This window comes from Mizuhopecten yessoensis, unplaced genomic scaffold (assembly GCF_002113885.1).
Source record: "Mizuhopecten yessoensis strain PY_sf001 unplaced genomic scaffold, ASM211388v2 scaffold10315, whole genome shotgun sequence".
NCBI lineage: Eukaryota > Metazoa > Mollusca > Bivalvia > Pectinida > Pectinidae > Mizuhopecten > Mizuhopecten yessoensis.
This window is the reverse complement of record NW_018408485.1, coordinates 346309-371984: the sequence shown is the minus strand read 5'-3', so window position 1 is coordinate 371984 and position 25676 is coordinate 346309. Positions and strand designations below refer to the sequence as shown.

Below are 25676 nucleotides of genomic sequence, written 5' to 3'. Positions count from 1 at the left end.
TTCTATATTTATTGTAATCACCATGTTTAAATAACCACAATTTTGTTTGCAAAGTTTATGATTTTTGATTTTATATCGTTCAGTGATATCGCATATTTTGTTCTAGAAAATGCTCTCCTACATAAGTGCGAGTAATACTATTTTCATTGCTAGATTAAAATGACATCTAAGAGAGATGACGAATTTGCAGTGTAATACGTGGGTTTATTGATCAGCTGTTTCATATTATGAAGGATAATGCTATCTAAATATTTGAATGGCGGTTTGGTGACAATATTATTTGCATTAAAATCACCTGTAATTATTATATTTTCTATTATTTTCTATTCCTGTGTGATAAGCGAGAGCTATTGAATGTGCATTTTTTTGCCATAAGATAGCTCTGCGTTTGGTGGTTTGTATAGCGTAAACAATGGTCGAACCTTTAGTCCTAATTTCTATCCAAATACTCTCTACACTGTCTACCTCTAGGCTATTTCTTCTCTTAGCATATATATTGTTGGAAACGTATACTAATACCCCTCCACCGATTTGGCCCTTCCTACAGAATGGAAAAGGGAATTGATAGCAGGGAAGTTCTATACCGGTATTTATGTTGTCAGATAACCAAGTTTCGGTGAAAGCTTAAATGCTATGATTTCATTTCATCAAATTTTATTGACAAGATTGCATAGTCAATTGGATAGAATAACAGGCAAAGCCTATATAAATTCTCTCCGTCAAATGGCCAAAGTGGAATAAACAATGAGACATACTATTTTAGACATGTTGGAAATGGAAAGTTTTCCCCCCAAAAAATCATATTAACATAAGGCTAAGAGGAAGCTACAGTTACTCATGAAGGAAACATCTCACACACCTCATACACACTTACACACACATACAAGTACATGTACAAATACATTTATTTCAGCATATATATACACTATCATAGACAGATATTGGCAGACTTAGACCAAAAGTTCATGTGCATATATCGCACAGATCACTGCTACCAACAACTGGTATAATTAAGAATAATAAATTCATTTAATACATATAGAATGTAATTATTTACAATGTCAAGATAAGTACATGTAATAGTCAGTAGTCATGCTCAACTAGAATGTCCTGGATATAATTTAGAATCAGTATATTTTTGTTTGAACATGTACATCGTGGCTTTAAGTCATATACAATTTAAAACGACGGGATTTTCCAATAAAAAATGCGTATCATCAAGTATTCGTCTATTTGTAAGCCAATCACAATCAGGACAGCCCTGGAGAAGAATGTTTATATCAATGTGATTGTGGTTGCCATAACTATTAAGAGAAGTGAACTATGTAGTTCTTTGATTATTAAAAAGAAGACATTCAAAAAAGTAATGAGATACTGTTTCGTGTTCAGCAGAGCAGGTACAAGCTGGACTATTAGTAAAACGGTCATGTTGTAAATCATATTTTAAATTCTACAATAGTTTCGAAGTTGACATAGAATAATATTTGCTCTTCTGATACCTTCAGTTTTGAAAATTGATACAGATTCACTATCAGAAACAATATATTTATTCAAGTAATTCTTTTATGCTTGCTACAGGAGAGGGAGAATTAAGAAGATCAGAATTAGTAGTATTAATTGTGCGGCACATTTGAGGGGAAAACCTGTCGACATAGTAATTAATTCTACATAATGGTGGGTTAAAAAGTCTAGTTTGTCTGAGAGGGTAAGGTTATCATTTTTATTATTAATAAAGGGATTTAAAACATTTGGTAAGTATTGAGGTGTCTGCCCATGCATAATTTTGTACATCATTACATGTTTGTGTTTATTTCGTCTTACAGATGGTGTTTCCCAACCTAGTTCATTGCATAGTTTGTCATGTGTTACCCCAGAACGAAGACCTGTTATTATCCTAGCTGCTTCTAATTGTACAGATTCACGAAAGTAAATTTCCATTTATACCATATAATTTCAATTTAAATAAAAGACGTTCGTGCCATACTCTGTCAAAGGCTTTACTGATATCACAAAAATAAATAATCGAATAATACCATAAGAAGTAATTTAAGAGAAGCATGAAGCTTTTTCACAATTTTAGGAATAACACCATCAGAGCCTTGGGGTTTATTGGTGTTGAGTATATTAATTTGATCGGAAACATCTTGTTCAGTGATATGAATGTTTGTTAGTGAATGGGGGGCATTGGGTTGTGTTGTTTGGGGTAATTCGAGGTCAGGTGTTGATGTAGAATTATTAGTGAAGTGATTGTTAAGAGGCCCTGCTTTGTCAGTTGGATGATGGATTATTTGGCCGTTGGATTCAAGTGACAGAATAGAAGATGATTTATTAGAAAAAATGGTAATAGATTTAGCTTTCTTCCACCATTTGCCTGGAGCAACCACATTATCATTTAGTGATTTTTCAAGATTTTTTTTATATAGTTTGCTTTTGCCTCACGGATAAGGTCAATAGTTTCATTACGTAGGGTTCGAAATTGTTCCCAATAATGGGGATTATTTGTTAATTTAGCTTTTCGGTGAATTCTTTTTCGCTGTCTCATTTTCAATCTAATTGTGTTATTTATCCATGGTTTATCATTTGGGCGCACGGTTATTACTTTTGTAGGAATGAATTTATTGACCTGCTCCGTGATTGCATTGACTATAGTGCTATTAAAAGTATTAGAATCCTGATTTGTTCTTGTTATTCTTGTGGGTTCATTAATAAGACTAAGTAAATTATGTTTGATAAGGAGTCTTGATAAGTCCTCATTCAACGGAAGATTTAACATATCGATATTGATGGTTAACAAAGCAAAGTGGAAACGGTGTGTGATTCATAACAATCTAAGTGCTTGGGACGTTTAAAGTAGAAAAACATACAAAACATACAAATGACATTCAAGCTAGCATTGAGAGAGACATACAGACACCAAAAAAATATAGTTGGGTTTTCAAAATCAACTACAGTATTATATCTCGGCAATTCAATTGGAAAAACGAATAACAACAATAAGGCAGCACTTACTGACAGATAACCGCAACACAATAATAACATAAACGCGTACATTTCAGTTGGTGAGTACATTTTTATATAAAGATTGATCTTTAGGCGAGTTTGCATAATCATAATAAAGACAAATTCTTGCATAATTGGTTGTATTATCCAATGACATCAGGTAATACCTTAAGCGTATACACGATATGCAAGAGAATGGTCTTTAGGTGAAACAGAAATATTTTGATATAAAAATCACCGGTCCGATTGTAATCACTTGGGACCCTAGGTAACTTGGGAATTTAAGTTACAAACGATGACACATTATGTCAGTTCCACTTCCTTTATTTTAGTCCAACTTCATAACTTATACATGGAAACTTAATTGTTCAATCCATTCCCTTCTGTTTCCAACTCCATTCTTTCTCATTTAGTTCTCTTCAGTCTCGCTTCCCAAGATCTCTCTGTAATTCTATCTCTTTCTAAATCTGACTCTACTGCAAACTTTTCTCCTAGATTGGTTGCTTCAAACACCTTTCTATCGAAGCACGAAATCCCTTGTGCTTCCGTGTCTACCAAAGCTACATATGTCTTATTTCCTAGTCTCACATGTATCTGATAATCATTTACATCTAACTTAACACCTGTGCTGTTCTTTTCAGTTGTTTTCCCTTTTTCCTTATTGTCCTTCTGCTTATTGTCATTCTGCTTATTGTCCTTCTGCTTATTGTCATTATGCTTATTGTCATTATGCCCGTCTTTAACTTTAAAGACAGGCGTGTACCCCTTTTAACTGTGATTATGCTTTTCCCATGACTTTTTCACTGCCATTTTGTTTAGAGTTGTCCTATCAAGCTCACTGGGGAAACATCTCTCTGTAAACTTCCCTAACAGCAGCTCCAGATTTCCTGCACATCTTCCTATTGTGCATAAAGTCATTGCTCTGCTTTTCCTTCTAGCAGAAGTGAAAACTGAAGAGCCTTTTCCTCATCTTTCCATTTTCTAATTCTGCTCACTTTTTTCAAATTTGTAAATCCATATCTTTGCACAACATTGTCGATCAACCTTCTCAGGTATAATAATACTGTCCTTTGCTGCCATTTTCCTTTCTTCTTTTTTTCTTTTCTTACCAGGGTGTAGATGTTACAACCCTGGTACCCAGATTCTCCACCACATATCACCGGTCCGTTTGTTATCACTAGGGTCCCTAAGACACTTGGGAATTTAAGTTACGATGATGACACATTATGCCAGTTCCACTTCCTTTATTTTAGCCCAACTTCATAGCTTATACATGGAAACTTAATTGTTCAATCGATTCCCTTCTGTTTCCAACTCCATTCTTTCTCATTTAGTTCTCTTCAGTCTCGCACCCCAAGATCTCTCTGTACTTCTATATCTGTCTAAATCTGACACTGTCATTGGACTCTCTCCTTCAGCTCTCTCCTTTCTACTCTCTCAACCTTAGATCTCTACCTATTATAATGACAATCTAACACAGCGGGGCTGCATTTCTCTTTTAGAAGTATTTTACTGACCATCTCCTGTCTAAGGACCACGATTAACTTATCAATGCATTATACTAAATGGACCTTACATCCACACACCATTGTCCTCCTACCCTTCACACAGATATTTCCACACACTCTATTCCCTTTGAGTTCCTAGCACCATGTGTGTCCTAGTCATCTTCTCTGTTATCAATTATAATCTCTTTTTAATTGCCTTCTTCTTACTCTTCTGATCTTACTCACTACCATTTTTCATCTGTCATATAAACATAAAAAGAATTCATCACAATAAACATAAGCATTACATGTCCCTATCATATTTTAAAATGTTAAAAAAAAAAGAAATGTAAGAAATGTAATTTCGGAAAAAGCATGTTTGCACAGAATGTATGAGCAAATTCACATGCGGAAAATGTTATTGTATTGAACGATATATCTTTTATAGACTTAGTCATTTTAGATGCAATTTTGTATAGCTTTAGCCACTTGTAAAAAAATAAAGACTGCCTGTCTTTTCTTGTTTTAAACCCTATGTTATTTTGACCTTGCGNACAGCAATGAGCCATCAACGGAACATATCATAGCGCAATATCAACACCATATCTGTCGTGGGGACTTTTGATGAACTGTACGCATGTCCGATATAGTTCTAATGCATTTCTCTTTTCTATTTCTGTTTTTAATTGTGCTAATTATCATGCAGTATTGAAATTTCCGCTGCAAGTACAAAACTATCGCACTTCAGATAGGCTACAGTTTTACATTTGTTTGGCATCAACTAAAGTCTGATAATGGAATGCCTCACATTTATGATACAAGATTAACCGAAGCGTATATCATGTCAGATTGTGCGTCAGCTAGTGTGAAGCTTAATCACGTGTTGATTCCCAATAAAAACAGATTAATATTATATTACCTAAGTATTAGGATGGCTCTCTTGTTAGTTGACATACGGCAGTCCAAACAAAAAAGTTTTTTTAGCAGTAATGTTGATAAGAGTTATTTAGATCGTTCCATATTGCTTCAGATATCTATTTTTATAAGGTTAACTCATGGATTTGTTAAATAAATGACATCACTCGTAATATATTAAGAAAAGCACAAATGATTACGATGAACGTGTTTCAGTAATTAATGTATTTAGCTCAGTATAGACTTCACGTACAAAACGCTAATTGTTTCCACAGTGTTTGGTTCTGCAAATGGTGAGTGAACAATATTCGACTCTCATAGCGTGAAATGCGCGTTACATAAGTAAACATGCACGTTTTAAGTAATAACTAGCTTTGAACAAATTATTTCCCATTTCGTTGCAGTGTTGGTCAACTTAAATAAGAAACATCAGCTTTTGTCATTAAAAACGAATTATGTGACTTATTTTGTCGGAATGCATTACAATTTATTAAGAAAAGTCCCAAGTACGTGTAGTTACCTGTTATCGTAAAACAGCTCCTCTTAGTTGTGCCCATGGCGTTATTTCCATACTACTGATTGGAATTTACTATGTTCAGATTGTTTTTATGGCCACAAGGCCGTTCTTAAGCAATGAGTAAATGTTCATAGAAATTTATTTTCTTTACGAAATGTATTTAGAATTATTAATATGTGTAACTCGCTCATTGGTGGAAAAGTAACTTTCACCCATCTATAAATTGATCACTCCTGTGAAGGGACTGTACAGGTCAATACTCCTATCAACAATGGGCTTGCTTCAGGTATGCTTTAACTTTATCAAACATGTTTGCATATTGTTTTGTAAATGATAAATCATGTTTTGTCTACACTGGCTATTGAAAACGTAAATCATTACAATAACGATCAATGCTATTAAACGTTTACATGCATTTTGTTGATATAATCATTTGCAATGGTACATACAAATAGAATACTCGTAGAATGATAAAAGAATACACTTTAACGATCAGTCATATAACTGGTACATTATCTATTGCTTTATTAAATCCTATAACTCGTGACTAGGTATGTGTCGGAGTCCTCCTATTGCTGGTGTTGGACACATGGGCATGTGATGGTAATAACGGAATCTGTGGTTGTATCTTTACTGAAACAACTGAAATAGAAGAGGATGATTATGTATGTGAACCCATACGAAGTGCAGATTTCCAATATTTCTTGTAAGCACATTTTCTTTTTCTAATTTGTCTCGCTCACTTACATTTGCATAGAGAACAGTGCACAATCAGTGTTTCGTTACTGGTAACATGAAATAAAGTTTATTGCCATTATGAGAAGGTGTAAAACGGCACGTGCAGAACCATTGTTTGCACTTACAAAACTCTACAAACTCTGCTTGATTGTTCTTCAAATTGTTTTAGATATATATCTAAAACTGAAATAAGCAGTATCAAATCACTAGTTTATAGTGGAAACTTGGCTTGTAAGAGAAAGTTGATTAAATAGCATATATCCAGCAGTGATGTTATGTTCAAATTGAAATTACGAGTTAATTAACCTTTATAGTAACGTTGATATACAAAATATGTTTAAATATTACAGGCAACGTCTGAGTGACGCTTTACATGGTCAATGGAATGCATACACATTTGTATACTCCTTTCCAGACAACACTGACCCACCTGAAGAATCGTAAGTGTATCACATGTTATACAGACATTTTTTTAAATGCACCTGAAACTAGTGCAATTGGTTTATTTATCAAGTACACGGAATTGTTACATGTGAAATGAATTCCCGATAATGTAAACATAATGGCGAAACATCAACACCGTGTCTTGCGTATAGACGTTTGATGTACTGAACGCGTGGCCGATTTAAACACATTTGGACGCACTTCTTGGTTTGCTTACAACATGTCTTCTCTAGCAGTGGTTTTGGGTGTAATTATTATTGTGCAATAGTTAAAAATTCATATTATGATAATCTATGGAAAAAACGAATAATAACGTTAAGAATTAAAGGTTTAAAATACGCGCGTTTGCAAGCATACTACAAGACGACGTAATTTTGTCGCAGGGGTGAAACTTCCTTTTTCATGTAATTTGGAAGATCAATTGTGGTATGCTGCTCGGATCTAGACAGTTTCATCAATTAATTTCAGTCAAATGGATTTCGTTAGAGATGAAAAGTTGGTTTCATTTCACATTCCATCTACTCGAAGCAATAGAACAACAACTACGACCATACTTTTGCTACAAATATCTGGAATGGAAGAAAATAATTCACATAATTTGACCATCGCTGTTGATAGGACGTTAAACAATACTAAACCAAACCAAACCAATCCATCATAAAGTTGACAAATCTCAATTCCATTTTCGATAATATCCTTCTGCAAAGATTATATATTGTTGCAAACAAATGTTGCAAAATGTATTTAATGTATTTCAAAATAAGATTTATGATTTAATTATTCATTACGATAATTTTAATTGAATTCCATCGCATGGAGTATAAATGTACGATGGCCGACAAGAGCCTGGCAAAAAGATGTGAATTTTCATATCTTTTTGCAATATGGTTCACTTTTATATGGTACACAAAGATATCAAAATTCAAATCTTTGTGTACCATGTAAAAGTGTACCCTGGTACACAAAGATATGAAAGCAGAAATAAAATCATCGGCCATCGTAGAAATGATTATTTGAAATTTCTGCTATATTCTACTGCCGTTCACATATGCTCATTAAGTGTTAACATAACGAGTAACATGTTTATCAGTACAGGTGACAAACTCTATTGTATTCAAGGCTATATGTCAAAACGATTTACTTTTGAATTCCAGGGGAACTCCTCTATGTCCTACCGAGCGTAAACAAATTCTTGGATACTTCAAAAACAACGGGTTGACCTTGTGCTGGGTTGTTCATCCGCATCAGCAAGTTATTAAAAAGGCTGAATGCACTGGGTATGTACCACATCTCTATTTACAGAAAATATTAAATCAACGCGATTCATTGCAAACATATCTAGAAATCCAACGCCTTATATATATACATCGGCAATGCAGTAGTAAGAACAGATTATTCTGTGAGAAAATGTGAAACCTTCCGCTCGAGGGTATAGCAACAGCATGGCAACAAAACGCACGAAATGTATTTCCATTATCAAAATTTAATTAATTGTATTAAACAGTAATGTGCTATTATCAGTTATCTTAAACTACATATTTTATATTTTTTAACAGAAATAAAAACTGTTCAATGCTCATTGAAATTATAGTAATATAAGGCTTTAAGGGCAGCTTCACGACAGATGGTTAAAACACTACGCCTGTATTAATGCTCCATGACATTTTATCAATAACAACCTGTTTAATTTCAAAATTCTACATCGTTTTCGATGTAACGACACTTTTCCTTGGTTATTAACAATGTATTATTTGACAACAGGCCATGCGTGAGCACGAACTATTGTCTACCCCATTCCCCCGACATTTCTCACCCTTGTAAGATATTCTACAATAATACAGGAACATGTATTTTTGTTAATGGGTCCAATCATACAGAATGTAAATGTTTGACAAGTGCATTCATTCATGGGTTTTGTAAAGGATAAGTATGGTGTATGTTTTTCTTTCTTCATATTGTTGTAAAAGTGGAACATATTATTTACATCTGCGGGTTGTATGTGATTGAAAGGTATCTTCATAGGTAGGTAAGTTCTACAGGTTGTATGTGATAGAAAGGAGTCTTCAGCAACAGGATAGATCTACAGGTTGTATGTGATAGAAAGGTGTCTTCAGTAACAGGATAGTTCTACAGGTTGTATGTGATAGAAAGGAGTCTTCAGCAACAGGATAGATCTACAGGTTGTATGTGATAGAAAGGTGTCTTCATCAACAGGTTAGTTCTACAGGTTGTATGTGATAGATAGGTGTCTTCATCAGCAGGTTAGTTTTACAGGTTGTATGTGATAGAGAGGTGTCTTCATCAACAGGTTGATTCTACAGGTTGTATGTGATAGAAAAGTGTCTTCAGCAACAGGTAAGTTCTACAGGTTGTATGTGATAGAAAGGTGTCTTCATCAACAGGTTAGTTCTACAGGTTGTATGTGATAGAAAGGTGTCTTCAGCAACAGGTACGTTGTACCGGTTGTATGTGATAGAGAGGTGTCTTCATCAACAGGATAGTTCTACAGATTGTATGTAATAGAGAGGTGTCTTCATCAACAGGATAGTTCTACAGGTTGTATGTGATAGAGAGGTGTCTTCATCAACAGGTTAGTTCTACAGGTTGTATGTGATAGAAAGGTGTCTTAAACAACAGGTTAGTTCTACAGGTTGAATGTGATAGAAAAGTGTCTTCAGCAACAGGATAGTTCTACAGGTTGTATGTGATAGAAAGGTGTCTTAAACAACAGGTTAGTTCTACAGGTTGTATGTGATAGAAAGGTGTCTTCATCAACAGGATTGAAAACGACGGATTATATCCTTATACAAACTAAAAATTTGATCGAACGGTGGAATTTACAAATAACGTCACAGAAAGCTAAAATAATCGAGCCAAAATAAACCTGTAGTTTTGAATTTTCTGAAGAAAAAAACCTCAACAATATAAAACGTGATTGGTAGAGTTATCAAAAGAAACCTTACTGTTCATTGCTCCAAATATCTCCGGTGTAATGTTATCGCTGGGTAGGTCTTATAATTGCAACAGTTCATTGCACTCATAATCCTTTTTTGCATTATGGCACTCGTCAAATATGCACTTTACAAAAATAATCTAAGATAATAATTGTATATTTTCACCCAACATTAATGATGTGCTTATAGTGAAGGATGCTGTGGAGACAACACAAGATGTGATCCAGGCGGTTATGTGCTGAAGAAGTACCTTGTCTACTGTGACGCTCTCTACACTGATGAAGATGGCTGCCTGATAGGGACGGACGAACTTGGCGAAACAATCCCATCTACCTTTGATGACACTGATTTCGACGGCGAACGGCGCAAGCGCGAAGCAGATGCTTCACACGAAACTATCATTGAGAGGGAAAAACGATCGCTGCCCCCCTCCTGTCCCACAAATGAGTGGTACTTTGCATTTAAACACGACTACATTGCCAGCTCATGCTCATGCCGAAGATGTGACTGTTAATTACACAGTGTATCAGGTCGGATATTTTAAAATGAATGATTATTTTGACCAAATCAAAATCATTTGAGTGCATTAAATTCAAGTAAATTTGCAATAACAAAGTTTTATTTTATTTTAATATGATAAGATTATGTCAGCATTCTATGTGCAATGAACAAGAGATAAAACTACAACAATATATATTTTCATTAATTTCCGTCACACCTTGATATCTACTAACGTATATTACAATACATGTATATGTGAATTAGAACTGGACTTGGCACCTTATTAATCTCCTGTTGCATTTAGAGCTCAGCTAAATATACACTACCTATGGAATGTGGTATTGGATATCGTATATCATCGGGGTCGAAGACTTTGTTGAAGAAAGGCAAAAATATAGCGGAACTTGGTTAGGTGTAGCGCAATTGGTTAGAGCATCCGTCTGGAGTTCAGAGGTCCCGGGTTCTTATTCCGGTCTGCCGGGTATTTTTAAACCTCGTGTTGTACATGTACGACATCGTCAACACACAAAAACGCAAACTCAGCACATTGTTCCACAAATTCAATACACATAAAAAATAAACTTACTGTACCATATCGTCAACGCACAGGGACAAAATATGAACTGATTGCTCCACATCAGCAACTAAACAAACTCTTTATCTAACTTTATTCTACCACGTCCTCATTATACATATTGTCGTCAATACACACTATATCCTGTCTCAAACACCTCTGATTTTCCTACCTATACATTTTTTTTCTTTCTGTATTACAATCTTTGCAGATACCAATTGAAGTTGAGGATACGGACCTGCCAAATTTGTATATGATTCCGAAATTTAGTATTTAGTATGCACAACGTTTTAACGCTTGCTCTTCTACTTCTTCAACTACCCTATCAGACGTTTACATTTCAATACCTTATTCTAAATTGAAGGACTCATCCGTTCCCCTATTATGAAAGCTTTCTTTTCCATAACGACAAACGGCTATATATAAATGAAGTTGTATACTATTTTAGAGTTTCGTCCGGGTACTCTGTTTTCCTCCTACATTAAGACCCTATGTGCACTACAATCCTGGCCAACAAGAGTGATTGTTTTGTAATTTTTAGTCGTTACAATGATTACCGCAAGGGAAATATTCATGAATTACGATGATATATTAAAAACTATCATGTTATTAGTTCATTAAAACGTACATAAAGTGCTATTCCTTTGGTTCCTACAATGTTAGGTAATTGCAAGAACATGTTATTGTAATGGTAAATTATATAATCTCCGTGATCATATACCGATCAGTCATAACGATCGAACTGATGCGGATATAGAATAAAACATTATTTACATACCACTATAATCCTGTTGAAGGGACTAACCCAACCTGTCACTAAATACTACTAGATAAACTTTGGAGTACTCCTTTTGGTGGTCCCCGACAATAAAGTGTGTGATGCGGTGCCAGTTGATAGATGTGGCTGTGTCGGATGCCACTGATTTTATAGAGGACGATTTCATCTGTGAACCAATACGAACAGCAACTTTCTAGTCTATGTTGAAAGTTCTACCCCTAATGTGTCCCGTGAATTTGTACATGCATACATAACTGGTAAGTGGTTCGTTTAAACTCTATCTATTTCTGGTAATATGAAATACATTATATTTGCAATACATAATCAACAACGATTCGGAAACAAGTACTAAGTACTTATACAATGTCCGTTTCGTTAGATTAGACATACGATACGGACAGCAGACATAGTAATAATTAAATCGTATTGAAAGTAAGTTACAATTCATACTCATAAATTAATTACGTAGAATGGCAGAAATATGAATTGGACATGCAAACAATATAACAATAGTCAATGAATATGAATAGCAGTGACACTCAAGTAGATAATGATGCCTCACAGTGATGTACGCCTTAAAACTAACAAAATGTGAAACTTGTTTATAATACGATTTCCACACCTATTGCGCTCACTCACACAATATGTGTTGTACACACAAAACAAACATGTACGTACATAGAAAGTAAATTAAGAAAAGTACATATGCGTTGAATATCATATATTTTAATTAAAACGCTTTTTCTGCATAATAAAATTCTTCACAGATGTAAAAATTTAATATAAGCTGCTTCCGGTAAATGTTTATCACCATATAATAACAAATTAATTGTGGTGTTGTTGGGTAATGATAATAAGTTTTTCGTAAACGATTATACATCGGACATACGAGTACGTAATGTGTATTATCCTCTATTTCTCCGCATGGACATAGTGGACTTTTTACTAGTTGTCTTTTAAATAGGTTGTCATTTAGAGTGCTGCAGGGACCGCAGAACCAAATGATTTTCCATAGACGATAGTGTTAACGTTCAGCACTGTCCTGGTTAAATGGGGTTATCCACACTGGTTTACCTGCCCTCATTTTGAAGAATATCATCTCACACAACTGTAACTAAAATATTTAACAATTCTGCCAATTTGAACATTTTTTATATGGGGGCCGCCATCTTGTATTGAATTCGGCACCAAAAATCGACCAAAATTTTACAACAAATTACACACTTAAAAAACTCGCCCAGACAAAAGCACACTTGAATTGTTTTAATTTATTTTTTATGCATATTACATCTTTATATATTGCTCAACCCACACATAAAACTTTTGAAACTTCTGTCACCTAAATATCCAACCAGCAGGCCCCGAGGCATTCACCTTCCTATTAAATCTTCTGCCCAAAAGAGAAAAGCCCACAAGCTATTTTTGAATTGGTTCCGTGGTCCCTATAGGATCCACATATTTTTCAAATTTACCATTTTTGGAAACAGTCAGGACCATAGGGTATGATACCAAAATGGGAAGTGACTGGCTCAAAGGCTCGGGCTGATAGGTCAAGTCTTCTACTGGTACTGGAGATGGAGATTCCTGCAAGAAAAGACAGGAAAATTGAATCAATTTCAAAATGTAAACTTATCTTAATAAACATTATACTAATACCCCTCCACCCATTTGGCCCTTCCTACAGTATGGAAAAAGGAATTGATGGCAGGGAAGTTCTATACCGGTATTTATGTTGTCAGATAACCAAGTTTCGGTGAAAGCTTAAATGCTATGATTTCATTTCATCAAATTTTATTGACAAGATTGCAAAGTCAATTGGATAGCATAAAAGGCAAAGCCTATATAAATTCTCTCCGTCAAACGGCCAAAGTGGAATAAACAATGAGACATACTATTTTAGACAAGTTGGAAATTGAAAGTTTTACACAAAATAATTCATATTAACACAAGGCTAAGGGGAAACTTCAGAAACTCATGAAGGAAACATCTCACACACCTCATACACACTTACACACACATACAAGTACATGTACAAACACATTAATTTCAGCATATATATACACTATCATAGACAGAAATTGGCAGACTTAGACCAAAAGTTCATGTGCATATATCGCACAGATCACTGCTACCAACAACTGGTATGATTAAGAATAATAAATTCATTTAATACATATAGAATGTAATTATTTACAACGTCAAGATAAGTTCATGTAATAGTCAGTAGTCATGCTCAACTAGAATATCCTGGATGTAATTTAGAATCAGTATATTTTTGTTTGAACATGTACATCGTGGCTTTAAGTCATATACAAATTAAAACGACGGGATTTTCCAATAAAAAATGCGTATCATCAAGTATTCGTCTATTTGTAAACCAATCACAATCAGGAGAGTCCTGGAGAAGAACGTTTAATCAATGTGATTGTGGTTGCCATAACTATTAAGAGAAGTGAACAAAGTAGTTCTTTTATTATTAATAAGAAGACATTCCAAAAAGTAATGAAATACTGTTTCGTGTTCAGCAGAGCAGGTACAAGCTGGACTATTAGTAAAATGGTCATGGTGTAAATCATATTTTAAATTCTACAAGAGTTTCGAAGTTGACATAGAATAATATTTGCTCTTCTGATACCTTCAGTTTTGAAAATTGATACAGATTCACTATCAGAAACAATATCTTTATTCAAGTAATTCTTAAATGCTTGCTACAGGAGAGGGAGAATTAAGAAGATCCGAATTAGTAGTGTTAATTGTGCGGCACATTTGAGGGGAAAAAGCTGTCGAAATAGTCATTAATTCTACATAATGGTGGGTTGAAAAGCCTAGTTTGTCTGAGAGGGTAAGGTTATCATTTTTATTATTAATAAAGGGATTTAAACATTTGGTAAGTATTGAGGTGTCTGCCCATGCATAATTTTGTACATCATTACATGTTTGTGTTTATTTCGTCTTACAGATGGTGTTTCCCAACCTAGTTCATTGTATAGTTTGTCATGTGTTACCCCAGAACGAAGACCCGTTATTATCATAGCTGCTTCTAATTGTACAGATTCACGAAAGTAAATTTCCATTTATACCATATAATTTCAATTTAAATAAAAGACCTTCGTGCCAGAAGTAATTTAAGAGAAGCATGAAGCTTTTTCACAGTTTTAGGAATAACACCATCAGAGCCTTGGGGTTTATTAGTGTTGAGTATATTAATTTGATCGGAAACATCTTGTTCAGTGATATGAATGTTTGTTAGAGAATGGGGGGCATTGGGTTGTGTTGTTTGGGGTAATTCGAGGTCAGGTGTTGATGTAGAAATATTAGTGAAGTGATTGTTAAGAAGCTCTGCTTTCTCAGTTGGATGATGGATTATTTGGCCGTTGGATTCAAGTGACAGAATAGAAGATGATTTATTAGAAAAATTGGTTATAGATTTAGCTATCTTGCACCATTTGCCTGGAATAACCACTTTATCATTTAGTGATTTTTCAAGACTTTTGTTTTATATAGTTTGCTTTTGCCTCACGGATAAGGTCAATAGTTTCATTCCGTAGGGTTCGAAATTGTTCCCAATAATGGGGATTATTTGTTAATTTAGCTTTTCAGTGAATTCTTTTTCGTTGTCTCATTTTCAATCTTATTGGGTTATTTATCCATGGTTTATCATTTGGGCGCACGGTTATTACTTTTGTAGGAATGATTCTATTGACCTGCTCCGTGATTGCATTGACTATAGTGCTATTAAAAGTATTAGAATCCTTATTTGAAGACTTTAACCAATCAATATCAAATAAGGCATTGTTCATTCTATCAAAGTCTGCTTCTTCATATTTTGAAATAGTTTTTGATAGCTTACTTTTTAAAATACAAAATAAGAAATTGAAGCATGTACTGAGGAGTGATCACGGCAAACTGGTGGAGATACATTGGTACTTTTAACTATGTTTTGTTTAGTAGTAAAGATAATATCAATGGATGTGGCACTGTCAGGTGTTATTCTTGTGGGTTCATTAATAAGACTAAGTAAATTATGTTTGATAAGGAGTATTGATAAGTCCTCATTCAACGGAAGATTTAACATATCGATATTAATGGTTAACAAAGCAAAGTGGAAACGGTGTGTGTCTCATAACAATCTAAGTGCTTGGGACGTTTAAAGTAGAAAAACATACAAAACATACAAATGACATTCAAGCTAGCATTGAGAGAGACATACAGACACCAAAAAAATATAGTTTGGTTTTTCAAAATCAACTACAGTATTATATCTCGGCAATTCAAGTAGAAAGAGGAATAACAACAATAAGGCAGCACTTACTGACAGATAACCGCAACACAATGATAACATAAACGCGTACATTTCAGTTGGTGAGTACATTTTTATATATAGATTGATCTTTAGGCGAGTTTGCATAATCATAATAAAGACAAATTCTTGCATAATATGATGTTTTATCCAATGACATCAGGTAATACCTTTAGCGTATACACGATATGCAAGAGAATGGTCTTTAGGTGAAACAGAAATATTTTGATATAAATATCACCGGTCCGATTGTTATCACTTGGGACCCTAGGTAACTTGGGAATTTAAGTTACAAAGATGACACTTTATGTCAGTTCCACTTCATTTATTTTAGTCCAACTTCATAACTTATACATAGAAACTTAATTGTTCAATCCATTCCCTTCTGTTTCTAACTCCATTCTTTCTCATTTAGTTCTCTTCAGTCTCGCCTCCCAAGATCTCTCTGTAGTTCTATCTCTGTCTAAATCTGACTCTGTCCTTGGACTCTCTCCTTCAGCTCTCTCCTTTCTACTCTCTCAACCTTAGATCTCTACCTATTATAAAGACAATCTAACACTACTTCTACTTAACTAAATATTCTAATTCTATTGGCTTATTTCATCCCTTGGAGGCGGGCCTACATTTCTCTTTAAGAAGTCTTTTGCTGACCATTTCCCTGTCTAAGGACCACGATTTCACTGATTAGTCAAAATATTGTCTGATATTAACCTGACCTCCTCTAAATACAGAGGCTCTTGATTATCACCTAATGAAAAATGAATTTCATGCCAGTCTGTGTCAATTACACCTACAAGACTGGTTAGGTTCTATATCTAGCAGTTCTGAGATCTCTTTCTTTCCCTACTCAAAGACTTCAACCACCCATGAAACAATAACTGTAATACATTTTCTTTTCTCAGTCTTTGTCAATAGACTCATACCATGTAACTCTTTAACATGTATAACCGGTAATAATATTGTTATCATCTCGATATCTGTCATTCATTCTTAACCTTAAAGTTTTTCATACTTCAAAAGTAAAAAATTAACAACCAAAGTTCCTAATAGTGTGCACAATTTGAATTTCTATCTTTAGACTTAGAAACGTAAAGATTTCTACTAAAAATTTAGCTTACAAAGCCCATTCAGTAAAGAAAATGCCCGGAGTCTAACAAGAAGCTCTTCAAATACATAATATGTAATACCTACATGTGGACTGCATATTGCAAGTGTTAACTAATCATGATCAATTACTAGCTACAGTTTACTAAGTTAATTTACATAGATTTGGAAGGGAACTGATTTTTCTGTTTTTTGTTTTTACACTACTGGCCTATCCTTCCTTTTTTTTTTTTCTTTTTTTTTTACTACGACTCTGGATAGTTCTATTTATGTGGTACTCTCTAATCAAATGTTCTGGAAGTATTTCTTCCTTATTCCATGAAGTCTTCCTTTTACTCTATACCATTTCACACCCTTGTTAGGCTTGCAACACAGAATCCTATCTACTGTGAGCCACTCCTATTTCTCCTCTGTGGGTGTATTGGTATCATTTGTGGGCTCTGGGCTGGAGTCATTCTTTAGCCTGGGATATCCTGCCCTGCTCCTCTATTTCCTCAATTAGTTCTGGATTTTGGTAAGTCTCAGCACCATGTGTCTGGGGAGGGGGGTTTGTAGGTCTAGGCTCTGGACTGATATACAGTTTTGTTGTTTTTAACTTCTGACACACTCGGGGCCCCATTACACTATGCTTAGATAAGAGGCTGGAGATTTGCCCTAACAACTTAAGCCCTTTTTTCTTACTTTTTATTTCGACTGGAACGATTACCATTGACTTAGGGGCTATTTGTATATTACAAACCAGACTGGCTGAGCTTGTCCTTTCCCTAGCTTTTGCCTGTATACAAACAACCATGGCTATACCTCCCTCTTACTCTAAGCTACTATTCCCGCAGTCTATCTTTGCCTAATGATTTGTTTCAAGAAGTCTGTATATAGAATGACTGGAAAACTCCGACTTTCTACCACCTGAAATGTTTGTATCATATCCAGACGTCCTATTGAAAAGGGGAGTGTCACCTTTCCTTTGATTCCTATGTCACTACCATCAGCACTATACAACCATTTTAAATCTAAACTCTCTACTGAAAACTTTTCTCCTAGATTTCCTGCTTCAAACACCTTTCTATTGAAGCAGGAAATCCCTTGCTGTGCTGTCCTTTTCAGTTGTTTTACCTTTTTCCTTATTGCAATTCTGCTTATTGTCATTCTGCTTATTGTCATTATGCTTATTGTCATTATGCTTATTGTCATGATGTTTTTAACTTTAAAGACAGGCGCGTACCCCTTTTGACTGTGATTAACCTTTTCCCATGACTTTTTCCCTGCCATTTTGTTAAGAGTTGTCCTATCAAGCTCACTGGGGAAACATCTCTCTGTAAACTTCCTTAACAGCAGCTCCAGATTTTCCTGCACATCTTCCTAGTGTGCATAAGTCATTGCTCTGCTTTTCCTTTTAGCAGAAGTGAAAACTGAAGAGCCTTTTCCTCATCTTTCCATTTTCTAATTCTGCTCACTTTTTCAAATTTTTAAAGCCATATCTTTGCACAACATTGTCCATCAATCTTCTCAGGTATAGTAATACTGTCCTTTGCTGCCATTTTCCTTTCTTCTTTTTTTCTTTTCTTACCAGGGTGTAGATATTACAACCCTGGTACCCGGATTCTCCACCACATATCACCGGTCCGTTTGTTATCACTAGGGTCCCTAGGTAACTTGGGAATTTAAGTTACAATGATGACACATTATGTCAGCTCCACTTCCCTTATTTTAGTCCAACTTCATAGCTTATACATGGAAACTTAATTGTTCAATCCATTCACTTCTGTTTCCAACTCCATTCTTTCTCATTTAGTTCTCTTCAGTCTCGCACCCCAATATCTCTCTGTACTTCTATATCTGTCTAAATCTGACTCTGTCCTTGGACTCTCTCCTTCATCTCTCTCCTTTCTACTCTCTCAACCTTAGATCTCTACCTATTATAATGACAATCTAACACAGCGGGGCTGCATTTCTCTTTTAGAAGTATTTTGCTGACCATTTCCCTGTCTAAGGACCACGATTAACTTATCAATGCATTATAATAAATGAACCTTATATCCACACACCATTGTCCTCCGACCCTTCACACAGATATTTCCACACGCTCTATTCCCTTTGAGTTCCTACCACCATGTGTGTCCTGTTCATCTCCTTTGTTATCAATTACAATCTCTTTTTAATTTCATTCTTCTTACTCTTCTTATCTTACTCACTACCATTTTTCATCTGTCATATAAACATAAAAAGAATTCATCACAATAAACATAAGCATTACATGTCCCTATCATATTAAAAAATGTTAAAAAAAATTAAAAAAAATGTTCATATTTTGCAAAAGAATTGTAAGAAATGTAATTTCGGAAAAAGCATGTTTGCACAGAATGTATGAGCAAATTCACATGCGGAAAATGTTTTAATATTGAACGATATATCTTTTATAGACTTAGTCATTTTAGATGCAATTTTGTATAGCTTTAGCCACTTGTACAAAAAATAAAGACTGCCTGTCTTTTCTTGTTTTAAACCCTATGTTATTTTGACCTTGCGACGATCTTGGTATGAATATCATTCTAACATATATACATTATACATTATTTAGAAAGATAAACTCTATCAACTAAGTACCGTACATATTTCGTATAACGATAATAAAAACAAAACAACGTACATACATACATACATACATACATACATACATACATACATACATACATACATACATACATTCATACATTACTGTTCCATATTTAGAAGGAAATGTATAAACATACATATATAAATAGATATGATTGTAATACATACAGTATAAAAGTATAATATATGTAATAACTTTGACCATTATACATAATGGTAAGTGGTTCATCAATGGAAACTGTAGCTTAATGAGACAGATTTAAACTAACTGGTTATCACTGGAGTTAATACACATCCATATAATCCTAACCAGACAGCAATGAGCCATCAACGGAACATATCATAGCGCAATATCAACACCATATCTGTCGTGGGGACCTTTGATGAACTGTACGCATGTCCGATATAGTTCTAACGCATTTCTCTTTTCTATTTCTGTTTTTAATTGTGCTAATTATCATGCAGTATTGAAATTTCCCCTGCAAGTACAAAACTATCGCCCTTCAGATAGGCTACAGTTTTACATTTGTTTGGCATCAACTAAAGTCTGATAATGGAATGCCTCACATTTATGATACAAGATTAACCGAAGCGTATATCATGTCAGATTGTGCGTCAGCTAGTGTGAAGCTTAATCACGTGTTGATTCCCAATAAAAACAGATTAATATTATATTACCTCAGTATTAGGATGGCTCTCCTGTTAGTTGACATACGGCAGTCCAAACAAAAAAGTAGTAATGCTGATAAGAGTTATTTACATCGTACCTCATTTNAAAGTGGTTTTTTTAGCAGTAATGTTGATAAGAGTTGTTTAGATCGTACCTTATTGCTTCAGATATCTTTTCATGAAATGTTAAGTCATGGATTAGCTAAATAAGTTACACCACTCGTAATTAATGTAAAAAATGACAAATGATTACGATGAACGTGTTTCAGTAATTAATGTATTTAGCTCAGTATAGACTTCACGTACAAAACGCTAATTGTTTCCACAGTGTTCGGTTTTGCAAATGGCGAGTGGAAAAATAATCGACTTTCATAGCGTGAAATTCGCGTTACATAAGTAACCATGCAGGTTTTAAGTAATAATTAGCCTTGAACGAATTATTTCCAATTTCGTTGCACTTTGTAGTCAACTAAAATAAGCAACATCAGCTTTTGTCATTAAAAACGAAGCATGCTTTTACGTGACTTTGTTTGTCTTAATGTATTAAATTTGTCTTGCTTATTTATTAAGAAAAGTCCCAAGTACGTGTAGTTGCCTGTTATCGTAAAACAGCTCCTCTTAGTTGTTCCCATGGCGTTATTTCCATACTGTTGATTGTTATTTTTACTAAATTTAGTTTGCTTTTATGGCCACAAGACCGGAAGGAGTTTATGTTGCATAGTAATTTATTTACTTTAAGAAATGCATTTATAATTACAGATATGTGTAACCCGCCCATTGGAGGAAAAGTAACTTTCACCAATCTATAAATTGATATATCGTGTGCAGGAACTGCACACGTCAATACTCCTGTCAACAATGGGCTTGATTCACGTATGATTTTACTTTATCAATCATGATCGCATGTCATTTGTTAAGGATACAACATGTTTTGCCTGCATTAGCTATTGAAAACGTCAATCATTACAATATTATTTCACGTTTACATGAATTTTATTGATATAATTATTTGCAATGATGCATAATAATAGAATACTCGTAGAATGATAAAAGAATACACTTCAACGATCAGTCACATGAAGCTATCGGTTTTGGTCGTTATAACAAAAAATTTGATTTTCACTGGTAAAATAAATAATGCTTTATTAAATCCTATAACTCGTGACTAGGTATGTGTCGGAGTCCTCCTACTGCTGGTGTTGGACACATGGGCATGTGATGGTAATAACGGAACCTGTGGTTGTATCTTTACTGAAACAACTGAAATAGAAGAGGATGATTATGTATGTGAACCCATACGAAGTGCAGATTTCCAATATTTCTTGTAAGTACATTTTCTTTCTCTTATTTGTTCAAATTGTTTTAAATACATTTAAAACTGAAATAAGCAGTATCAAATCACTAGTTTACAGTGGAAACTTGACTTGTAAAAGAAAGTTGATTAAATAGCATATATCCAGCAGTGATGTTATGTTCAAATTGTAATTACGAGTTAATTAACCTTTATAGAAACGTTTATATACAAAACATGTTTAAATATTACAGGCAACGTCTGAGTGACAATTTATGGAATCACTGGAATGCATACACATTTGTATACTCCTTTCCACACAACACTGAGCCACCTGAAGAATCGTAAGTGTATCACATGTTATACAGACATTTTTTTTAAATGCACCTGAAACTAGTGCAATTGGTTTATTTATTTAGTACATGAAATTGCTGCATGTGAAATAAATTCCCGATGATGTAAACATAATGGCGCAACATCAACACCGTGTCTTGCGTATAGAAGTTTGATGAACTGAACGCGTGGGCGACTTAAACACTTTTGGACGCACTTCTTGATTTGGTTACAACATGCAGAGCGGTTTTGAGTGTAATGTTTATTGTGCAATAATTAAAAATTCATTTTAAGATAATCTATTGCAAAAACGAATAATTACGTAAAGAATTAAAGGTTTTAAATACACGCCTTTGCAAGCATACTACAAGACGACACCATTTTGTCGTATGGATGAAACTTACTTTTTCATGTAATTGTGGTGTGCTGCTTGGACCTCAACTGATTTCAGTCAAATTGATTTCATTAGAGATGAAGAGTTGGTTTCATTTCACATTCCATCTACTCGAAGCAATAGAACTATAACTATGAACATACCTTTGCTACAAATATCGGGAATTGACGAAAACATATATCTACATTTGTATAATTGATATCCCAATAGGACTATTAAGTCCAGAGAGTTCACAAAATTCTGTCCATCATAAAGTTGACAAATCTCAATTCTAAGTTTTTGTTAATGCGCAAAAATGGCCATTGTACCCCATTTTCGATAATATCCTACTGCAAAGATTATATGTTGCTGCAAACAAATGTTGCAATAAGTATTTAATGTATTTCAAAACAAGATTGATGATTTAATGATGCATTACGATGATTTTGATTGAATTTCATCGCATGGAGTATAAATGAGTATTTGAAATTTCTGCTATATTCTACTGCCGTTTACATATGCTCATTAAATGTTAAAATTACGAGTAACAGGTTTTATCAGTACAGGTGACAAACTCTATTGTATTCAAGGCTATATGTCAAAACGATTTACTTTTGAATTCCAGAGGAACTCCTCTATGCCCTACCGAGCGTAAACAAATTCTTGGATACTTCAAAAACAATGGGCTGACCTTGTGCTGGGTTGTTTATCCGCATCAGCAAGTTATTAAAAAGGCTGAATGTACTGGGTATGTACCACATCTCTATTCACAGAAAATATTAAATCAACGCGATTCATGGCAAACATATCTAGAAATCCAACGCCTTATATATATACATCGGCAATGCAGTAGTAAGAACAGAGTATTCTGTGAGAAATTGTGAAACCTTCCGCTGGAGGGTATAGCATGGCAACAAAACGCACAAAATGTATTTCCATTATCAAAATTTAATTAATTGTATTAAACAGTAATGTGTTATTATCAGTTATCTTAAACTACATATTTTATATTTTTTAACAAAAATGAATACTGTTCAATGATCATTGAAATTATAGTAATATAAGGCTTTAAGGGCAGCTTCACGACAGATGGTTAAAACACCACGCCTGTATTAATGCTACATGACATTTTATCAATAACAACCTGTTTAATTTCAAAATTCTACATCGTTTTCAAAGTAACGACACTTTTCCTTGGTTATTAACAATGTATTATTTGTCAACAGGCCATGCGTGAGCACGAACTTTTGTCTACCCCATTCCCCCGACATTTTATCACCCTTGTAAGATATTCTAAAATAAAACAGGAACATGTACTTTTTGTTAATGGGTCCAATCATACAGAATGTAAATGTTTGACAAGTGCATTCATTCATAGGTTTTGTAAAGGATAAGTGTGGTGTATGTATTTCTTTCTTCATATTGTTGTAAAAGTGTAACATATTATTTACATCTGAAGGTTGTTTGTGATTGAAAGGTATCTTTATAGGTAGGTAAGTTCTACAGGTTGTATGTGATAGAAAAGTGTCTTCATCAACAGGTTAAATCTACAGGTTGTATGTGATAGAAAGGTGTCTTCAGCAACAGGTTAGTTCGACAGGTTGTATGTGATAGAAAGGTGTCTTCATCAACAGGTTAGTTGTACAGGTTGTATGTGATAGAAAGGTGTCTTCAGCAACAGGTTAGGTCTACAGGTTGTATGTGATAGAAAGGGGTCTTCAGCGACAGGATAGTGCTACAGGTTGAATGTGATAGAAAGGTGTCTTCAGCAACAGGTTAGTTCGACAGGTTGTATGTGATAGAAAGGTGTCTTCAGCAACAGGTTAGTTCGACAGGTTGTATGTGATAGAAAGGTGTCTGCAGCAACAGGATATCTCTACAGGTTGTTATGATAGAAAGGTGCCTTCTGCAACAGGTTAGTTCTACAGGTTGTATGTGATAGAATGGTGTCTTCAGCAACAGGTTAGTTCTACAGATTGTATGTGATAGAAAGGTGTCTTCAGCAATAGGATAATTCTACAGGTTGTATGTGATAAAAAGGTGTCTTCATCAACAGGTTAGTGGTACAGGTTGTATGTGATAGAAAGGTGTCTAAAACAACAGGTTAGTTCTACAGGTTGTATGTGATAGAATGGTGTCTTCAGCAACAGGTTAGTTCTACAGATTGTATGTGATAGAAAGGTGTCTTCAGCAACAGGTTAGTTCGACAGGTTGTATGTGATAGAAAGGTGTCTGCAGCAACAGGATATCTCTACAGGTTGTTATGATAGAAAGGTGCCTTCTGCAACAGGTTAGTTCTACAGGTTGTATGTGATAGAAAGGGGTCTTCAGCGACAGGATAGTGCTACAGGTTGAATGTGATAGAAAGGTGTCTTCAGCAACAGGTTAGTTCTACAGATTGTATGTGATAGAAAGGTGTCTTCAGCAACAGGTTAGTTCGACAGGTTGTATGTGATAGAAAGGTGTCTTCAGCGACAGGCTAGTTCTACAGGTTGTATGTGATAGAAAGGGGTCTTCAGCGACAGGATAGTGCTACAGGTTGAATGTGATAGAAAGGTGTCTTCAGCAACAGGTTAGTTCGACAGGTTGTATGTGATAGAAAGGTGTCTTCATCCACAGGATAGTTTTACAGGTTGTATGTGATAGAAAGGTGTCTTCAGCAATAGGATAATTCTACAGGTTGTATGTGATAAAAAGGTGTCTTCATCAACAGGTTAGTTGTACAGGTTGTATGTGATAGAAAGGGGTCTTCAGCGACAGGATAGTGCTACAGGTTGAATGTGATAGAAAGGTGTCTTCAGCAACAGGTTAGTTCGACAGGTTGTATGTGATAGAAAGGTGTCTTCAGCAATAGGATAATTCTACAGGTTGTATGTGATAAAAAGGTGTCTTCATCAACAGGTTAGTTGTACAGGTTGTATGTGATAGAAAGGTGTCATCGGCAACAGGTTAGTTCTACAGGTTGTATGTGATAGAAAGGTGTCTGCAGCAACAGGATATCTCTACAGGTTGTTATGATAGAAAGGTGCCTTCAGCAACAGGATAGTTCTACAGGTTGTATGTGATAGAAAGGTGTCTTCAGCAA

The 25676-nt window shown here is 34.7% G+C and overlaps 2 protein-coding genes across 2 annotated transcripts in view; both read left to right on the top strand.

Moving 5' to 3' along the window:
- Positions 1–6175: 6175 nt before the first annotated feature.
- Positions 6176–10687, top strand: LOC110460091. Its single transcript, XM_021512804.1, has 5 exons — positions 6176–6205; positions 6471–6625; positions 7008–7097; positions 8256–8378; positions 10245–10687. Exons 1-5 carry the CDS (start codon positions 6191–6193, stop codon positions 10567–10569), a joined length of 708 nt encoding a protein of 235 aa, XP_021368479.1. The 5' UTR covers positions 6176–6190; the 3' UTR covers positions 10570–10687.
- A 10671-nt stretch (positions 10688–21358) lies between these two features.
- Positions 21359–25676, top strand: part of LOC110460092 — a 23277-nt gene continuing 18959 nt past the window's right edge. The window contains exons 1-4 of the mRNA XM_021512805.1: positions 21359–21467; positions 21764–21918; positions 22140–22229; positions 23217–23339. Coding sequence (XP_021368480.1) covers positions 21453–21467; positions 21764–21918; positions 22140–22229; positions 23217–23339 — 383 coding nt within the window. The 5' untranslated portion in view covers positions 21359–21452. The remainder of the gene's footprint in view (positions 21468–21763; positions 21919–22139; positions 22230–23216; positions 23340–25676) is intronic.

Bases quoted from the DNA above. Each gene is read 5' to 3' on its own strand.
- LOC110460091 (XM_021512804.1), top strand. The intron at 6,626-7,007 runs GTAAGCACATTT...TAAATATTACAG, and splicing joins GCAGATTTCCAATATTTCTT to GCAACGTCTGAGTGACGCTT. The intron at 7,098-8,255 runs GTAAGTGTATCA...TTTGAATTCCAG, and splicing joins ACTGACCCACCTGAAGAATC to GGGAACTCCTCTATGTCCTA.